This window comes from Macaca thibetana, chromosome 6, assembly GCF_024542745.1.
Source record: "Macaca thibetana thibetana isolate TM-01 chromosome 6, ASM2454274v1, whole genome shotgun sequence".
NCBI lineage: Eukaryota > Metazoa > Chordata > Mammalia > Primates > Cercopithecidae > Macaca > Macaca thibetana.
This window is the reverse complement of record NC_065583.1, coordinates 87,998,103-88,019,113: the sequence shown is the minus strand read 5'-3', so window position 1 is coordinate 88,019,113 and position 21,011 is coordinate 87,998,103. Positions and strand designations below refer to the sequence as shown.

Sequence of the window (21,011 nt, the reverse complement as noted above, 5' to 3'; positions counted from 1 at the left end):
TTCAACTCATCATGGAACAGTGACAACTACAGGACCTGGAATTATCTTGTTGAATCCTGTTTTTTCTTATTACTTGATGTATATTTTATTGTTGCTACCTATAAATTCATGTTTAAGTTTATATACTATACTCAAAGTATACTTAATGTAATAAATATGCATAAATCCAGGTTGATGTAACTTTGACACAGATGACATAATAAAGGTATGAAGAAAAATGATGGCAAATGCCATAGTCTGAAATATCAGGAGAAGTCAAAGTTGAGATTCTCACGAGCTTTCATGCATTCCTCATGTTTTCATTAAACATGTCCATAAATGCCTAGAACTGCATGAACTCATCATCTGAACCGAAGGTCAATTATAAAACATCTCATTTTCAAGTTTGCCTATCAATGCACACCTTTAAATAGCACATATACCGTTTTGGCACTGGGTTTTCTCCAGGCTCTTTTATAAAATAAGTGAAGAAGTATTATGCCTCAAAGTTTCTTAGAGAATAAGTCTTATGGCCAGGCACAATGACTCATGCCTGTAATCCCAGCACTTTAAGAGGCCAAGGACAGAGGATTACTTGAAGCCAGGAATTTGAGACCAGCCTGGGCAACACAGTGAGACTCAGTCCCTACAAAAGAAATAATAAATTAATCAATTAATTAATTAATTTTAAAACAGAATAAGTCTCATAAGTTCCACACTGCTGGTGGGGGTGCAAACTAGTTCAACCATTGTGGAAGACAGTGTGGCGACTCCTCAAGGATCTAGAACTAGAAATACCATTTGACCCAGTCATCTCATTACTGGGTATATACCCAAAGGATTATAAATCATGCTGCTATAAAGACACATGCGCAAATATGTTTACTGCGGCAATATTCACAATAGCAAAGACTTGGAACCAACCCAAATGTCCATCAATGACAGACTGGATTAAGAAAATGTAATACATATACACCATGGAATACTATGCAGCCATAAAAAAGGATGAGTTCATGTCCTTTGTAGGGACATGGATGAAGCTAGAAACCATCATTCCAAGCAAACTACTGCAAGGACAGAAAACCAAACACCACATGTTCTCACTCATAGGTGGGAACTGAACAATGAGAACACTTGGACGTAGGGTAGGGAACATCACACACTGGGACCTGTTGTGGGGTGTGGGGAGGGGGGAGGGATAGCATTAGGAGATATACCTAATGTAAATGATGAGTTAACGAGTGCAGCACACCAACATGGCACATGTATACATATGTAACAAACCTGCACGTTGTGTACATGTACCCTAGAACTTAAAGTATAATAAAAAATAAAATAAAAAGGAAAAACAAGAAATAATAAATAAATAAATTTTAAAACAGAATAACTCTTATGACCAAAAGATAATAATAACAATAATATATTTTGAGAGATTCTGAAAATTAACTTTCCTTGTAACCACTTAGTCTAAAGAAAGATTTAATAGTCTTTCTTGCCTTGTTTTTTCCTCCAGCTAAAACATCTTATATGATAAAGCTAGCAAAAACAAATAGGAATAAAATTACTATCAGTTTTACCTAAGGAAACTTAAAAGTGGCCAATTTTTCTCACACTTTTACAAAATTCTTAATTCTGGTGCAAAGTTGCAAGTAACTGTGTCCTCCTCAAAAAGAATTTCTCTGAAAACTACAGATCTCTTCAAGAGATCTAAAGATTAAACTATGACTTATACACTTCCAAGCTATTTACTTCATGTCAATATTGCTTCTATATTCAAACTCGCAGAAGAGCACAAAGAAAAAAATCTAGTTGAAATTTATAAAATACAAAGGTTCCTCTATGGCATCCCAATACTAGATGCAGTTTCAATGAAACATCTCCACTGCAAATAGAGGAGGCGCATAAAGGAAAGCAACAGGGAAGAGACAAGTTAGAAGAAAGCGCAAGTAAAAGAAACACATAAAATCAAATAGGAATAAATGTAATTGGGAAAAGGCTCTTCATAGGCTGAAAAACTACCCTGACCCATGAATCTGCACCAGCACCCACAAATTGTACTTGGTAATTTCTTCTATTTTATTAAAAAGAATTTATATTCACTATAATGTTGTCTAAAAGCCTTGTGATTATATATATTACCCTTATGAAAGAAGCACTAAGATCAGTTGACCTAGGTTCCTCTACGTAAATTTTTCTTTGATTTAGAGAAAAAATAAAAAGGAAAAGCAAGGCGGAAAGGAGGAAAAAAGGATGAGAACATGCTGAAATATACCTTAAAATAACTATTACAGAAAATCAGTAATCTTTTCAAGTGAAAGAAAGGGAAAAGATTTGTTAAGAAATGTCATAATTTTAATTATAAGATACATCCTTTAAAATTGTTTCAAATATGTGAATGTGTGTGTGTTCCTTCAGCCAATCAATTACAGAAAACGGATGACACATGGGTGATAGAAGTGCAGGCATATCTCATTTTACCGTGCTTCACTTTACTGAGCTTCATAGATATCGCTTTTACAAACTAAAGATTTGTGGCAACCCTGCATCGAACAAGTCTATCAGCTCCATTTTTCCAACAGCATGTGCTCACTTTGTGTCTCTGGGTCACAATTTGGTAATTCTCACAATATTTCCAACTTTTTCATTATTATTGTATCTGGTATGGTGATCTGTGATCAGTGATCTATGGTGTTACTATTGTCATTGTTTTGAGGCATCACGAACCATGCCCATAGGCAAACTTAATAAATGTACACATTCTGACTGCTCCACCAACCAGCAGTTCCTCCGTTTCTCTCCTTGGGCCTCCCTATTCCCAGACACAACATATTGAAATTGGGCCAATGAATAACCCTACAATGGCCTCTAAATATTGCAATGAAAGGAAGAGTCTCACATCTCTCACTTTCAATCAAAAGCAAGAAATCATTAAGCTTAGTGAGGAAAATACATCGAAAGCTAAGACAGGCCAAAAGCTAGGCCTCTTGTGCCAAACAGCCAAGTTACGAATGTAAAGTAAAAGTTTTTGAAGGAAATTAAAAGTGCTACTTCTGTGAACGCATGAATGATAAGAAAGCAAAACAGCCTTATTGCTGATTCAGAGAAAGCTTTAGAGGCCTGGATAGAAGACCAAACCAGTTACAGCATTCCCTTAAGCCAAAATCTAATCCACAGCAAGAACCCAATTTTCTTCAATTCTATGAAGGTTAAGAGAGGTGAAGAAGCTGTGAAAGAAAGATCAGAAGCTAGCAGAGGTTGGTTCATGAGGTTTAAGGAAAGCACAAGGTGAAGCAGCAAGTGCTGATGTAGAAGCTGCAGCAAGTTATCCAGAAGATCTAGCTAAGATCACTGACAAAGATGGCTACACCAAACAACATATTTTCAGTGTAGATGAAACAGTCTTCTATTGGAAGAAGATGACACCTAGGTCTTTCACAGCTAGAGAAGAGACGTCAATGTCTGACTTTAAAGCTTCAAAGGACAGACTGACTCTTGTTAGGGGCTAATGCAGCTGGTGACTTTATGTTGGAGCCAATGCTCATTTGCTATTCCAAAACCCTAGGGCCCTTAAGAATTATGCTAAATCTTTTGTGCCTGTGCTCTATAAATGGAACAACAACACTTAGATGACAGTACATCTGTTTACTGCATGTTTTACTGAATATTTTAAGCCTTTCAATTAGACCTATTGCTCAGGAAAAAAAAAAAAAAAAAAAGATTCCTCTCAAAATAGTACTGCACATTAACAATGCACCTGATCATCCAAGAGCTCTGATGGAGATGACAAAAAGATTCACATTGTTTTCTTGACTGCTAATACAACATCCATTCTGCAGCCCATAGATCAAGGAGCAATTTTGACTTTCAAGTCTTATTAATTTTTTTTTTCTGTAAACAGAGTCTTGCTCTCTTGCCCAGGCTGGAGTACACTGGCACAATCTTGGCTCACTGCAACCTCTGCCTCCCAGGTTCAAGAGATTAGAGTACCTCAAAGCCTCCTGAGTAGCTGGGACTCCAGGTGTGTGCCACCATGCCCAGCAAATTTTTGTATTGTTTGTAGAGACAGGGTTTCACCATGTTGGTCAGGCTGGTCCTGAACTCCTGAGCTCAGGCAATCTGCCTGCCTCGGCCTCCTAAAGTGCTAGGATTACACGTGTGAGCCACCCACACCCTACCTCAAGTCTTATTAATTAAAAAATACATTTTGTAAAGCCATACCTGTCGTAGATAGCAATTCCTCTGATAGATCTGGGCAAAGTCAATTGAAAGCCTTCTGGAAAGGATTTCCCATTCTAGATGCTATTAAGAACATCCATGTTTCATAAAAGGAGATCAAAATATCAACATGAGCAGGAGCTTGGAAGAAGTTGATTCCAAGCCTCATGCATGACTTTGAGGGGTTCAAGACGTCAGTGGAAGAAATAACTGCATGTATGACAGAAATAGCAAAAGAATTATAATTAGAAGTAGAGTCTAAAAGATGTGACTGAATTGCTGCAATCTTATGATAAAACTTTAAAAAATGAGGAGTTGCTTCTCATGAATGAGCAAAGAAAGTGAGTTTTTTTAAATAAGGTTTTTTGTTGTTGTTTGGTTTCTGTTTTTTGTTTTTTTTAGACAGGGTCCTGCTCTGTCACCCAGGCTGGAATGCAGTGGCGCAATCTGGGCTCACTGCAACCTCCGCGTCCTGGGTTCAAGTGATTCTCCTGCTTCAGCCTCCTGAGTAGCTGGGATTACAGGTGTCCACCACCACGACCAGCTAATTTTTACATTTTTAGTAGAGACTGGGTTTCACCATGTTGTCCAGGCTGGTCTCAAACTCCCGACCTCAAGTGATCCACCTAACTCTGCCTCCCAAAGTGCTGAGATTACAGGCATGAGCCACCACACCCTGCCAAAAGTGGTTTTCTGAAATAGAATCTACTTCTGGTGAAGATGCTATTATATATACATTGCATCATTGTTGTGAGCAACCACGGATTTGAAATATTTCATAAACTTAGTTGATAAAGCAGCAGCAAGGTTTGGGAGAACTGACTCCAATTTTGAAAGAAGTTCTCTTGTGGGTAAAATGCTCTCAAACAGCGTCATATGCTACAGAGAAATTTTTCTTGAAAGAGAGAGTCAGTCAATGGGGTAAACTTCATTGTTGTCTTATTTTTTTAAAATTGCCACAGCAACCCCAACCTTCAGCAACCACAACTTTGATCAGTCAGCAGCCATCAACATTGAGGCAAGACCCTCTACCAGCAAAAAGACTACAACTCACTGAAGGCTCAGATGATCGTTAGCATTTTTTAGGAATAATGTATTTTTAAGTTAAAGTATGTACACTGCTTTTTTTAGACATGTTATTCTGCTGCACATATATAAATAGGCTGCAGTACAGTGTAAACAAAACTTTTATATGCACTGGGAAACCAAAAAATGTGTGAGACTCACTTTATTACAATATTCACTTTATTTAATATTACAGTGGTCTGGAGCTGAACTTGCAATATCTCTGAGGTATACCTGTGAATACATTTGATCTACTTGCAACATGACAGTGAACTGATCTTTCTCCAAACACATAGAAATGCTAGAAAACATATAAACCCCAAAAAAGGTATATAGCTTAGAAATACTCAGAGTTCAAAAACAAAGAGGTAACCCAAAGCCAAAGTTACAAGAGTATATGCAGACAGTATAACAACTTAAGAACATATAAAGTAGAAATTGAACCTAGGGGTCAGTAGCTAAGGTTTTAAGGTCCATCTATCAGGACAGGATATGTGGTTTGGGGCCCATCTAAGTAGTGAAGTTAGAATGAAATAACTGAGGTACCTGAATAAAAAGTTCAGATATTCAAAAGATGGCTTGTTCCATTTAAAACGGATATTAAAAGCAAAAACAAAATATTTACTCACTAGCCCAGGAGAGCAGTTTTTGTTTTGTTTTGTTTTCTTTTCTTTTTTTTTTCCAGTTCTCTGCCAAAAGCTCTGGTTAGGAAAAAGTTTTCTATAACCAATCAAAACCTAAGATAGGTTTGGGGCCCACGGTATGATGGTAATCCCATGCCAGATAAGAAATAGCTGCTAGTAATTAATATTATATAATGTGATAGTGTAATTGCTAAGAAATATTATTAAATGAACAAAACTAGGAGCTGGACAGTGTCAATAGTAATCCTGCATTTATCTAGGAAAACAATATAAATTTAATTCCATTTTAAAAGCAGACACAAAAGAAAGATAAATCAAAGCTAATTACATCGTTTACCTATGGGAAAGCAGAGAAAAGGGCAAAGCGAGAAGGATAGAAACTAGACTTCGCCAAATTTATCTTATTTTCTAGTTTTGACTCTGAAACTATATAAATTTCTAACATAATTATAAAGCAAAGCTGAATCAAGAATGTTAAAAACTATTCCCAAAATTTGAAAGTAAAATGAAATAAACTAACTTACGTATCAAGTTGCTAGCTTAAACACAAAGAACAATTATTTCAAGTGACATTAAACAGAGTAATTAGATTATAAATTCTAAGTGAGATATACAGCAAGAACCAAAAGAACTGTAAAAAAAATTGTAAACTTTTTCCCAGTAACCATATTGTTAGCAATAGCATTGGTATTGTTACACTGATATTAAAATAGAGATTAATTTCATTAATGTTATTATACTAGGAACCAACAGTTTTAGCATAAGAGGGAAAAAAACACAAACATAAAACCAAAAATGTTAAGTAAAACTCCTATAACCCCAAATTTGAAATAGAAAAGTTTTTTAGAACAAACTGTTTGCAAGGTTGACCCTGTGAACTTGGATTTCGAAGTGTTGCCACCAGTCCCAGAACTACTAAGAGAGGTCACTGTGCCTAAACAGTTTGTACAATGCGGTTTAAGTTACACACCTCCTCTCTTTTTGAGAGTCTGGAATTTTGTATATGCCATGCAGAGAATGCCTAGATAAGCAGCCTCTAATAAACACCCTGGGCACAAAGTCTCTAGTGAGCTTCCCTGGTAGACATTTCACATGTGTTGTCACAACTTGTTCCTGAGGGAATTAGGTTCATCCTGTGTGACTCCATGAGCAGAGGACTTTTCAAGGCTTGTGGCTGGTTTCCTCCAGACTTTGCTCCATTTGCCTTTTCCCTTTACTGGTATTGCTTCGTATCCTTTGCTATAATAAATCACAGCCATGAGTATGACTATATGCTGAGTCCTGTGAGTCCTCCTAGTGAGTCACTGAATCTGGGGGTTGTCTAGGAATTCCTAAGACAGTGGGAAACTTTACAGACTAATAAGCTGGTTTCCTCAACAAATAAATCACACAAGACAAAAAGGAGGAAAAAATCTTATAAAGAAATTTAATAATAAATTTTTAATTTTAATTTTTTGTTTCAGTTCCTCTAAATATGGCAAATATTGATTGGAACAAAAAATTAAAATTTGTTATTCAGAAGCCATAAAACTCAAAAAAAGTTAAATTGCAGATCCTTTTTGTGTAAGTCCATGTCATTTATATTCTTGAAGTCATTTAAGCTTAAAACTGTACTAAGACTTTTGGAGTATTCGGTATAAACAAACTAAATTTGACTAAAGAAGAATATAGAAAACCTGAACATATTCATGATATCAAAGAAATTAATTCAGCAGTCAAAAATATGTCCACAAGAAAATATCAGTCAAAAGTTGTTTATAGACAAGTATCACCAAATCTTAAAGAAACAGGTAACCCCTATTTTAAGCAAGATATTCCAAGAATAAAAAATAGGAAAAGCTATCCAGCTTATCTTATAGGACTAGGGTATTAGTCCATTTTCATGCTGCTGATAAAGGCATACTCAAGACCGAGAAGAAAAAGAGGATTAATTGAACTTACAGTTCCAAATGGCTGGGGAGGCCTCAGAATCATGGTGGGAGGCAAAAGGCACTTCTTACATGGCAGCAGCAAGAGAAAATGAGGAAGAAGCAAAAGCGGAAACCCATGATAAATCCATCAGATCTCGTGAAACTTAGTCACTGTCATGAGAATAGTACAGGAAAGACCAGCCCCCATGATTCAATTACCTCCCCCTGGGTCCCTCCCACAACACATGGGAATTCTGGGAGATACAATTCAAGTTGATATTTCGGTAGGGACACAGCCAAACTATATCATTCTGCCCCTGGCTCCTCCAAATCTCATGTTCTTATATCTCAAAACCAATCATGCCTTCCCAACAGTCCCCCAAAGTCTTAACTCATTTCAGCATTAACCTAAAAGTCCACAGCCCAAAGTCACATCTGAGACAAGGCAAGTCCCCTCTGCCTATGAGCCTGTAAAATCAAGAGCAATCTAGTTACTTCCTAAATACAATGGGAGTACAGGTATTGGGTAAATACAGCTGTTCCAAATGAAAGAAATTGGCCAAAACAAAGCAGTTACAGGGTCCATGCAAGTCTGAAATCCAGCAGGGCAGTCAAATTAAATGATCTCCTTTGATTCCAGGTCTCACATTCAGGTCATGCTGATGCAAGAGATGTGTTCCCATGGTCTTGGGCAGCTCCACCCCTGTGGCTTTGCAGGGTACAGCCTCCCTCCCAGCTGCTTTCACAGGCTAACGTTGCATGTCTGCAGCTTTTCCAGACGCATGGTGCAAGGTGTCACTGGTCTACCATTCTGGGGTCTGGAAGACGGTGCCCCTCTTCTCACAGCTCCACTAGGAAATGCCCCAGTATGAACTCTCTGTGGAGACTCCAACCCCACATTTCCCTTCCGCACTGCCCTAGCAGAGGTTCTCCACGAGGGTCCCGCCCCTGCAGCAAACTTTTGTCTGTACATCCTGGCGTTTCCATACATCTTCTGAAATCTAGGCAGAAGTTTCCAAATCTCAATTCTTCTGTGCCCTTGCGGGCTCATTACCACTGGGAAGCTTCCAAGGTTGGGCTTCCATCCTCTGAAGCCACAACCCAAGCTTTACGTCAGCCCCTTTCAGCCATGACTGGAGTGGCTGGGACACAAGGCACCTAGTCCCTAGGCTGCACATAGCATAGGGACCCTGGGCCTGGCCCCAAAACCACATTTTTCTTCCAGGCCTCCCGGTTTGTGATGGGAGGGCCTGCTGTGAAGGTCTCTGACATGGCCTGGAGACATGGTCTAGAGACATTTTCCCCACAGTCTTGGGGATTAACATTAGGCTCCTTGCTATGTATGCATATTTCTGCTATGTATGCTTGAATTTCTCCTCAGAAAAATGGGTTTTTCTTTTCTACTGCATCATCAGGCTACAAATTTTCTGAACTTTTATGCTCTATTTCCCTTTCAACAGCACCCAAGTCACCTTTTAAATGCTTTGCTGCTTATAAATTTCTTCTTTCAGACACCACAAATCATCTCTCTCAAGTTCAGAGTTCCACATATCTCTAGGGCAAGGGCGAAATGCTGCCAGTCTCTTTGCTAAAACATAACAAGAGTCACCTTTGCTCCAGTTCCCAACAAGTTCCTCATCTCCATCTGAGATCATCTCAGCCTGGACCTTATTGTTCATATCACTATCAGCATTTTTGTCAAAGCCATTCAGCAAATTTCTAGGAGGTTCCAAACTTCCCCACATTTTAAACCTGTCTTCTAGGGACATGGATGCAGCTGGAAACCATCATTCTCAGCAAACTATCGCAAGAACAGAAAACCAAACACCGCATGTTCTCACTCATAGGTGGGAACTGAACAATGAGATCACTTGGACTCAGGAAGGGGAACATCACACACCGGGGCCTATCATGGGGAGGGGGGAGGGGGCAGGGATTGCATTGGGAGTTATACCTGATGTAAATGATGAGTTGATGGGTGCTGACGAGTTGATGGGTGCAGCACGCCAACATGGCACAAGTATACATATGTAACAAACCTGCACATTATGCACATGTACCCTAGAACTTAAAGTATAATAATAAAAAAATATAAAAATAAAAGAAAAAAACCTGTCTTCTTCTGAGCCCTCCAAACTGTTCCAATCTCTGCCTGTTACCCATTTCCAAAGTTGCTTCCATATTTTCAGGTATCTTTTCAGCAACACCCCACTCTACTGGTACAAATTGACTGTACTAGTCTGTTTTCATGCTGCTGATAAAGACATACCCGAGACTGCGAAGAAAAAGAGGTTTAATTGGACTTACAGTTCCACATGACTGGGGAGTTCTCAGAATCATGGCAGGTGGTGAAAGGCATTTCTCACACGTCAGTAGCAAGACAAAATGAGGAAGAAGCAAAAATGGAAACCCCTGATAAACCCATCATATTTCATGAGACTTAGTCACTATCATGATAATAGCATGGGAAGGACCAACCCCCATGTTTCAATTAGCTCCCCCTGGGTCCCACCCACAACACACAGGGATTCTGGGAAATACAATTCATGTTGAGATTTGGGTGGGGACACAGCTAAACCATATCAACTAGTATAATCTCAATGCCCAAAATGGCAAAAATGGGTAAGAAAAGACTATAGGCAGGCTCATTTACTAACAGAGATGAAAATGTCCAACATAAATTAATGAATTTAATCAATTTAGTTAAGCAAAGTGTGTCCATCTATATCATCTAAATGTCTATGTCTATATACATATATCTACTTAACTGTGTCATAATCAAGTGAGATTTATCCCAGGAATTCAAGGATAGACTGATATTGCTAAATCTAGTAATGTAAGCTGCCATGTTAACATATTTAGGAGAAAAACCGTAAGATCATTTCAAAAGATACAGGAAAAAAAATTCAACATCTATGTATTATATTAAGAAACTTTTAGCTAACTAAGAATACAAGAAAATTCTCTTAACCTGATATTTAATAGTAGAATTTTGAAGCATTCTCTTTAAAATTAGAAACAAGATAAAAATGTTTGTTAGTACTGCTTCAAGTTAGGCCTATACAGGAAATCCTAACCAGTTTTTTGGGTTTTTTTTTTTTTTTTTGAGATGAAGTCTCGCTCTTGTTGCCCAGGCTGGAGTGCAACGGTACGATCTCAGCTCACTGCAACCTCTGCCTCCCAGGTTCAAGCGACTCTCCCTCCTCAGCCTCCCAAGTAGCTGGGATTACAGGTGCCTGCCACCATGTCCAGCTGAATTTGTATTTTTAGTAGACACGGGGTTTTACCATGTTGGCCAGGCTGGTCTCAAACCCCTGACCTCAGGCAATCCGCCTGCCTTGGCCTTCCAAAGTGCTGGGATTACAGGCATGAAACACCATGCCCAGCCCCTAACCAGTTTTAAAAGTCTAAGAATTGAAAAAATAAAAATTATTATTTACAAATACTATGATTATACAGAAGATCCAAGAGAATCTACAAACTGTCAAAACTAATGAGACAATTCAACAAGGTTACTGGGAATAAGATCAACATACAAAAAATTAATAGCATTCCTACACAGAGGCAATACCCAAGCATAAATGTAATAAAACATCTCATTCCAATAGAAACAAAATCATAATGCACCTAGAATATATCGAACAAAATCTGAGTAAAACTTTTACAGAGGAAATTCTAAAACTTTACCATCAGGCATAAATGGAAACTTAAATGAATGGGAAGATATACCATGTTGGTAGATGAAAAAAATTCAGTTTCATAAAAATGTCTGTTCTCACTAAATTATTTCAATAAATTCAACTCCACCAGAAATCCCATGAAGGTTGTTAACAGAACTTGACAATGTGACCCCTATAATTCACATGTAAAAGACAAGACTGAAAATAAGATACTTTTGAAGAAGATGAACAATGTAGAATGATTTATCCTAACAGCCATCATCCTATTATAAAGCTATGATAATTTAGACGGCATAATGTTGGCATAGAGATAAACAAATCAACCACACAGAATAGGGAACCCAGAAACAGAACCACATATATATGGCAATTTGGAACTGAATATTGTTGGTACTCTATACTAGAAAGTTAGCAATACAAATCATTGAGGAAACGATAAATTATTTTCATAATGATACTGAGAAAATTAGTTACATATGGAAAAAAAATTAGACCATCTCGCGAAATAAACTCCAGGTGGATTTTTAAAACTTAAGGCTAGAAAGCAAAAGTTGTAACATTTTTAGAAGAAAAAATGAAAATTAACCCTATGACATCAAAATAGGAAAAACTTTCTTAAGACCCAAAAAAGTAGAAGCCTTAAAGGGTAAGGCCAAAAATATTTACACAGTAAGTTTTGAAACCTCTATACATCCATACATCACAAAGTAAAAAGATAAGCCGGTGTAACTACCGCCCCTGCCTCTGGGAAATGAAATTTCTGTGGAAGGAAGCGTGAGCAGTAACCAGACCAACCTAGAAAGGCTTTCTTTCTGAGATTTCACTTCCCTATCAACTCCTCAGCTCGAGGCACCAAATAATGTCATCTGAAATGTTGCCAGCATTTTTTGAAACTTCTAATGTTGACAAAAAGCAAGGCATAAATGAACATCAAGAGGAAAGCCAGAAGCCAAGATTAGGTAAAGGGTGTGAACCAGTATCTAAACGACAAATGAAAAAACTAATAAAACAGAAACAACGGGAAGAGCAATGGGAACTCCGCAAACAAAAGCGGAAAGAAAAACGCTAGAGGAAAAAATTGGAGCGACAATGTCAAATGGAATCAAACTCAGATGGAAATGACAGAAAACGTGTTCGAAGAGATGTTGTTCATAGCACCCTTCACCTCATTATTGACTGTAGTTTTGATGACTTGATGGTATTAAAGGACATTAAGAAACTTCATAAGCAGATTCAACGATGTTATGCAGAAAACCGACGGGCACTGCATCCTGTGCAGTTTTACTTGACAAGCCATGGAAGTCAGCTGAACAACAACATGGATGAAAATGACAAAGGATGGGTCAACTGGAAGGATATCCATATCAAACCAGAGCACTATAGTGAACTCATAAAAAAAAGAAGACCTGATTTATCTTACATCAGATTCACCTAATATACTGAAGGAATTAGATGAATCAAAGGCTTATGTGATTGGAGGATTAGTAGATCACAACCATCACAAGGGACTCACATATAAACAAGCATCAGATTATGGAATCAATCATGCACAGCTCCCGCTTGGAAATTTTGTGAAGATGAATAGTCGAAAAGTTTTGGCAGTTAATCATGTGTTTGAGATTATTCTGGAATACCTGGAAACAAGAGACTGGCAAGAAGCATTTTTTACTATCTTGCCCCAATGGAAAGGAGCTGTTCCCACAGACAAAACCTGTGAAAGTGCTTCTTATGACAATCAGTCTGTCAGGATGGAGGAATGTGGATCGGACAGTGATTCCAGTGAGACGGAAGATAGCAGAAATGAACTAGATTCACCACGTGAAGAAAAGCAGGATAAGGAAAATCACACTGAATCTACAGTGAACTCTCTGCCACACTAATGTTACCTGGTTTCCTTTTAGTTTAAGGAAAAATTAGGAGAAAGCAAGGTGCTGTATAGAATATTGAACATTTTATTTTCTGTTATTTCTGCTGTGACATTTAAAAACTTTTTTTGGACCTAAATAATAATAAAAAAGTCCTTTAAACTTTGTAAGAAAATATTTTTGATTTAGAATAAGATTTAAATGTGTATTTTTGTTCGTTTTTAAAGCCTCAAATAGTAGTTTCTAGATAATTTTACTTTATTAATATACTTTCATACTTTTTAGAATGTGCCTTCTGACCTCTCAGTTTTTTAATTTTATAGTCACATCAACATCTTTATGATCTATTGCCTACGTATCTGTGAAGGCACATATTCATAAATATACTGTCAATCTATCAGAATATTGTGTATGGTAGATTACCCTCTATTTGCAGTTTTTATGTTTAACTTAGTTACTTGAAAGAAATGTAGTAATTTTAGGAAGAAGTATCAGTTTGATAGACTTAGTTCATTTCTTTTGGACTATGGAACGCATATCTGTTCCTTCTTTGTGATGCCTTTTTATGGTTCTGAAGTAATTACGGAAGAGTTGAGAATCTCTTTAATGCATTTTCTTAATTCTTACAATGGTGATAAGTTACTCCAATTATAAAATTGAATTTTGCAGACTAAATTATTTTATAAGGCTGTTGCTATTGAAAGATCAATTTTGTCTTTACCTGCATTTAAAATGGAACAGCTTTTAGCAGCTGTGGTTTTTTTTTTCCATATAATTTTTCAATTTGTTGGCTCTTAAGATGAATAAAGTTTATATGTGCATCTGCCTCCTCTCCTATAAGAATATGCATACTAATTTATGTTTCTATAAATCAAATACACATGTGAAAATATGCATGTAAATATATTTATATCTGTCCTCATCGTGTATGGTTCTCAGTTATTAACTAATGATAACATGATTGATTTGCCATATATCTGTATTACTTGAATAATACTGAAATACTTTATTATTCTGTAATACTGAATACTTATTGTACTACTTGAATGGTTGCGTTGAACACCCTAAGAACAATTTGAATTTTATTAAGTACAAAAATCCTTAACTAAACGTTTGTATGGGAATGTTGGTAAGACATAATAGTGTAAAAGGGAGCTGTTTTAGTTTCCTATCCGTAATTGTATATGCAGTTAAATGTTTAAGGTAAAATGATCAGTCTCTGTCACAGCTAAAAGATTTCAGTAGCCTTCATTGAGTTTGGGTAAAATGAGTTGCTGCTCTTTGTCTTCTTTTTAATACATAAAACTTATATTTTTAAAATGTGTAATATACTATATATGTTACATACTAACATATATACACACACAGAAAGTTTATTGGATTTAGTACTGATATTTACTGTCTGTTTTTGTTACTTTATTCTTAGTAATCTATCATAGCTACCTATTTTAAGGTGAGGTCTATAGGCAAGATATGTAAGTAAAGACAAGCCCTACAATTTTAAAATAACAAAGCTTATGTCTTAAGTTGTATTTTTTCAAAGGTTCATGTTTTTCTCAGTAAATGTGGTTTATTAGCATGAAATATTATGCCTTTTACTTAAATTATGTAATGTAAAATAGGGCCCTGTTTAATTATTAAAGGTGGGGAAAAATCATTCCAAATAAAAGTTTAATTTTTATTAATTACAAAAAAAGATAAGCCACAAAATGGTACAAGTTTACAATGCATATGACCAAAAATGAATGATTATTAAAAAATGAAATAAGAAAAAGGTAAAAACAAAAGAAATGAAATGTAAATGGACAATAAACATATGAAAGGTTGCTCATCCTCACTATTAGGGAAATGCAAATGAAAGCAAAACAACATTTCACACTATATTCTAATAATATTAAGTATAAGCAAGTATATGAGGAAAAGGAAATCTTACCCACTGCTAGTGAAACATAAACTGGTATTGCTACTTTGGGGAATGGCTGACTACATCATGCAAAGTTGATAATGATTACAACCAATAAGCACACACCCTAAAGAAACCTTTACACATGCCTGGCAAAGGAACAAGCATAAAAGTATTCCTTACAGCATTGTTTTAACATTTAATACCTAGAAATAGACTAAACATCCATAAATAAGTGAATAAATAAAATGCAGCACATTTATATAATGAAACACTATGCGTATCATTGTAGATAAATCTCAAAAACATAATGCTGAGTAAAAAAAACAAGCTCCAGAATATGTACAGCATGATACAATTTATATAAGTTTAAGAACATGCAAACAATAGTATACACCAGAACGCTCTGCAATAATGAAAATGTTCAGTATCTGCATTGTCTAATACAGCAGCCTCTAGCGATATGTGGATATTAAAGAATATTAAACACTTATAATGTGGCTAGTACTCCAAAGAAACTGAATGTGTTTTCTTTTAATTAATTTAAATAGCCACATGTGGCTAGCAGATACCATACTGGTAGAGCAGGTATATAAATTTATGAATACATAAATATAAATATATACAATCAAATAAATAAAGCTGGAGGAAGAATACATACCAACTTCAGGAAAGTGGTTATCTCTGAAGAAGTAAAATGAGACAGAATGGGATGTGAAGGAACTCAAGAATCTTTATGAACTTTTATTTCTTTACAACAAAAATAAATATAAAGCAAATGTCAAAATACTTAACATTTTAAATCTGGTTAAAATATTGTTAATATTGGTTAGTCTGCTTTTTCAGTATGTTTGCAATTTTTCCCTATTTAAAATTTTTAATATTTCCTATTTTAAACGTTTCATTTTCATTTCTTTGAAGTATTTCCTTTTTAAAATTTTTAAATAACTTTTTGAAAGTAAACTGTATTTAAATCTTTATACCTATAGAGCTAAACCCAAGGGATCAACAATCTTATGTATAGTCTTGATGAATATGTAAAACATTGAGAAAATAAGAAACTAGAGCAAAAAAAATGATACCATATGCTTGTAGAGTTCCTAATTTATGTGACGTTTTACAATTAATTATCAAAGATCCAACCAAAATATCTCAAAAATGTGTTATTTTACTTAGATTCTAAATAGAATGAATTGAGACAAACATGAGTTTATCTTATAGGTAAGTTAGAACGATTAAAAATACATTAAATAAAATACTGAAAACAGCACTGGACCCAGGGTCATGGCAGTTTTTATTAACTTTCTAGAACCAGTTTATATTAACTTTGTGTGTTCTGTTTATCTAGGTTTCCTCATTCGTACAGGCTGAACTAAAGAGTCTCTGATTTCACTGCAATTCTTTTAAGTTTAGAACTTTTAATCAAGTTTCATTTCTTCTTTCAAATGCATATGTAATAAGTTATTTAGAATAATCATTTCTTTGTATCAAAGTGTCAAAACTCTGCACATCTGAAATCTGTATTCCCTTAGTGTCATCTAACTCCTCCTCCTTGCCCATAGAAAAGCCAGAAAAAGAAAGAATAAAGTAAATACATGATCAGCTAGTCAATGATCCATGGTTCTCAAAGAACCTCATTTTTCAAAAATGGAAGCTTTTCTACTAGGTGGTTGTGACTTTTAATGGGTCTTATAATCAACACATAAAATCTTCCAGCTATTTTATTTTAGATATCCCAAGACTCTGAACAGAAAACTGATTCTCTATATAAGTTGCAGCTTTGCTCACATTAATGTTTTTAATTCACAAAAATCTAAAACCTATATATTAGCCAGAAATATCAATTCATTCAGTGTTCTCTCCAAGTTATCATGCAAAGAATGTGGAAGAATTAGGTCTCTCTGTGCTATTCATCCATACAACTCTTAGTTATATCACTCCGTGTGTGACAGAAATGCCCAGATTAGAGAAGTCTGATTGTTTATTATTGTTCTAGTTGACCTGCGCAACTGTTATTACATAATAAGGCTTTGGGTTAAATTATTTCAGATGGTGGTACAAATGACAGGAAATGGCAGTAATTCTCTTCTTTTTATTTTTTGGCAAAATTATTGAGACACTCCTGACCTCTATCACCTTTCATAAAATATACATACAACTTAAATTCATGTGATGCTTAATTTTATGTGTCAATTTGAATGGGGCCACGGAGTGCTAAGATTAAATGTTGTTTCTGAGTGTGTCTATGAGGGCATTTCTGGATGAGCTTAGCATTTGAATCAGTAGACTCGGTAAAGTACATTGCCCTCCGCAATGTGGTTGGCCATCATCCAATTAATTGAAGGCCTGAATAAAACAAAAGGTGAAGGAAGGAAGAATTCACACCTTTTTGCTTCCTGCCTGCCTGTTTGAGCTAGAATATAGGTCTTCTCCTGCCGCTGGACTGGGATTTACACCATCAGCTCACCTCGTTCTCAGTCCTTCAGAGTCAGAATCACATTACACCACCAGCTTTCCACCAGTCTCCATCTTGCAAGGAGCAGATCATAGGACTTCTCTGCTAATTCCTCAGAATAAATGTCCCTTACAGTCAGGTGCTACTTAACAATATTTAGGTAATGATGGATCTCATATATGACTGCGGTCTCAAAAGATTATATAGAACTGAAAAATTCCAATTGCCTAGTGACACTGTAGCCATCATAATGCACTACATACAAATATGTACAGCAGGGGTCCCCAAATCCCGAGCCATGGACCAGTACCAGTCCATGGCCCGTTAGGAACTGGGCCACAAAGCAGGAGGTTAGCGGCTGGCCAGCAAGCATTATCACCTGAGCTCCACCTCCTGTCATATCAGCAGTGGCATTAGATTCTTACAGAAGCACAAACCCTATTGTGAACTATGCATGCAAGGGATATAGGCTGCACACTCCTTATGAGAATCTAATGCCTGATGATCTGAGGTGGAACAGTTTTATCTCAAAACCATGCCCCATCATCCCTGGTCCACAGAATAATTGTCTTCCACAAAACCGGTCCCTGGTGCCAAAAAGGTTGGGGACCACTGATATATAGTACATAATACTTGATAATGATAATAAATGACTATGTTACTGGCTTATGTATCAACTAATACTAGACTTTTTATTGTTATCTTACAGTGAGCTCCTTCAGGAGCCTCAGGCAAGTCCTTCAGGAGATACTCCAAAAAAAGGCATTATTATCATAGAAGATGATAGCTCCATGCATGTTATTGCCCTTGAAGACCTGCCAGTGGGACAAGATGTGGGATGGAAGACAATGATATTGATGATCCTAACCTTAATTAAGACTAGGCTAATGTATGTCTGTATCTCAGTTTTTAATAAAAAAAGTTTTAACAGTGAAAAATTAAAAAATAGGGAAAAGCTCATAGAATAAGGAAATAAAGGACTTTTGTGCAGCTGTATAATGTGTTTATGTTTTAAGCTAAGTGTTACTGTGTTTTAAGCTAAGTGTTATTACAAAAGAGTCAAAAAGTTTTTTAAAAGTTTATAAAGTAAAAAAGTTAATTTATCAACTTTAAAATATTTATTAAAAAGGTTAATTTATTTTTGAAGGAAGAAAAATATTTCTTTATAAATTTAGTATAGCCTAAGTGCACAGTGCTTATAAAGTCTACAGTACTATACAGTAATGTCCTAAGTTTTCATATTCACTCACCACTCATTCACTGACTCAACCAGAGCAACTTCCAGTCCTGAAAACTCCACTCACGGTAAGTGCCCTATATAGGTGTACCATTTTTTATCTTTTATGCTGTATTCTTATTGTAGTTTTTCTATGTTTAGATACACAAATAATTACCATTGTGTTACAAGTGTCAACAGTACTAAGTACATTAACATGCTGTACAGGTTTGTGGCCTAGGAGCAATAGGCTAAACCATATAGCTTAGGTATGTAGTAGGCTATACCATGTAGGTTTGTGTAAGTATACTCTATTCTGTTCACACAAGGACAAAGTCACCTAATGACACATTTTTCAGGAAGTATCCCCATCATTAAGCAACACATGACTGTATATCCTATTGGCTCTGTTTCTCTTGAGAACTTTCACTAACACAGTTAACAAATGTTCCCTGTAGACATACAAGCAGCCAACAAACATATGAAAAATTCTCAACATCACTAATCATCAGAGAAAGGCAAATCAAAACCGCAGTGAGATGCCATCTCATACAAGTCAGAATGGCAATTATTGAAGAGTAAAAAAACAACAACAGATGCTGGTGAGACTGCCGAGAAAAGAGTATTTTTATACGTTGTTAGAGAAAATGTAAATTACTTCAGCCACTGTGGAAAGCAGTTTGGAGACTTCTCAAAGATCTTAAAACAGAATTACCATTGAACCTAGCAATCCCATTACTGGGTATATATCCAAAAGAAAATAAACCTTTCTACCAAAAAGACACATGCACTTGTATGTTCATCGCAGCACCACCCACAATATCAAAGACATGGAATCAATCTAGTTACCTACCAACAGTGAATCTGGATAAAGAAAATGTGGCATATACATACCATGTAATACTATGCAGCCATAAAAAAGAAGAAAATCAAGTCCTTTGTAACAAGAAAGAGGTCATTATCCTAAGTGAATTAAGGCAGGAACAGAAAAACAAACACTATATATTCTCACTTATAAGTGGGAGCTAAACAATGGGTACTCATAGACATAAAGATAGCAACAATAGACACTGAGGACTACCAGAGAGGAGAGGGAAGGCAGGGGACAAAAGCTGAAAAGCTAACTACTGGGTACTATGCTCATTACCTGGGTGACAGGATCAATCACATCCCAAACCTCAGCATCATGCAATAAACCCAGGTAACAAACCTGCACATGTAACCCTGAATCTAAAATAAAAGATGAAATTATTTTTTAATGTCTGCTGGAATTAATTAGCTTCCCAACCTTAATAAGGCACTATTTTTCTTACTAAACATAAGTACTATTTTTAGCGTAGGGGGAGATTCAAGCTTGTAAAGTACAAGGGAACAGAATCCCCCCTATCCAAACAGGAAAAAGCATTTTATGTTTCATTAATTCTAGTTACAATAGTTGACCCTCATGAGAACACCATAAACCAGGATTTGACAGATAGGATTACAGTGTAGTTCAGTATATAATTACAATGCAGTTTGAAACACAACTTACCTTTCATGTTCTATTATATATTCAAAGTCAACATAACACTGCTGGATGTTAAATACAGGACTACTTATAGGAACACTTGTTTTAAGTCCAAGAATTGAGAGGAAAAGGAGAAAAAATATTTTCAATTGGTATTTCTAGTAACACCCAGTGCTGCATATTCCATTCCAACTACTAAACATGCAATGAATTGTTACTCTTTGATAAATCTAAATCGAAATAAAAAGGAAACATGAATATAAGCTACACTATCCTCATGATTAAAGCATACAGCTCAAAGTCGTACATTTTTATTCCTCCAGCTTCCAACCAGCCAAAGGATTTTTACCTCCAGCACCCATTAAACATGAAATTCATTCAGGGAGCTCTGTGAGTGATAAAGTAAAGCTGCTGTCATAAAGTCTGGCCAGTTTCCTCTGCAAATCTAGGAGAAAGACTGAGAGTATGTAAGTGTTGACATTATTTATAAATTATAAAATTATTCAGCAATCAATAAGAACTTAAGTATTATTAACATATCTCTTTTATTTCACTTAAGAAAAACATTTAGT

The 21,011-nt window shown here is 36.0% G+C and overlaps 2 protein-coding genes across 2 annotated transcripts in view; one reads left to right on the top strand and one right to left on the bottom strand.

Moving 5' to 3' along the window:
- Nucleotides 1–21,011, bottom strand: part of LOC126956147 (uncharacterized) — a 204,194-nt gene that overhangs the window by 118,692 nt on the left and 64,491 nt on the right. The window lies entirely within an intron of this gene.
- On the top strand, nucleotides 12,353–13,671 carry LOC126956961 (tRNA methyltransferase 10 homolog A-like). Its single transcript, XM_050794330.1, is given in 2 exon segments — nucleotides 12,353–12,886; nucleotides 12,888–13,671. Coding segments are annotated over 2 exon segments (1,020 nt in total). The 3' UTR covers nucleotides 13,374–13,671.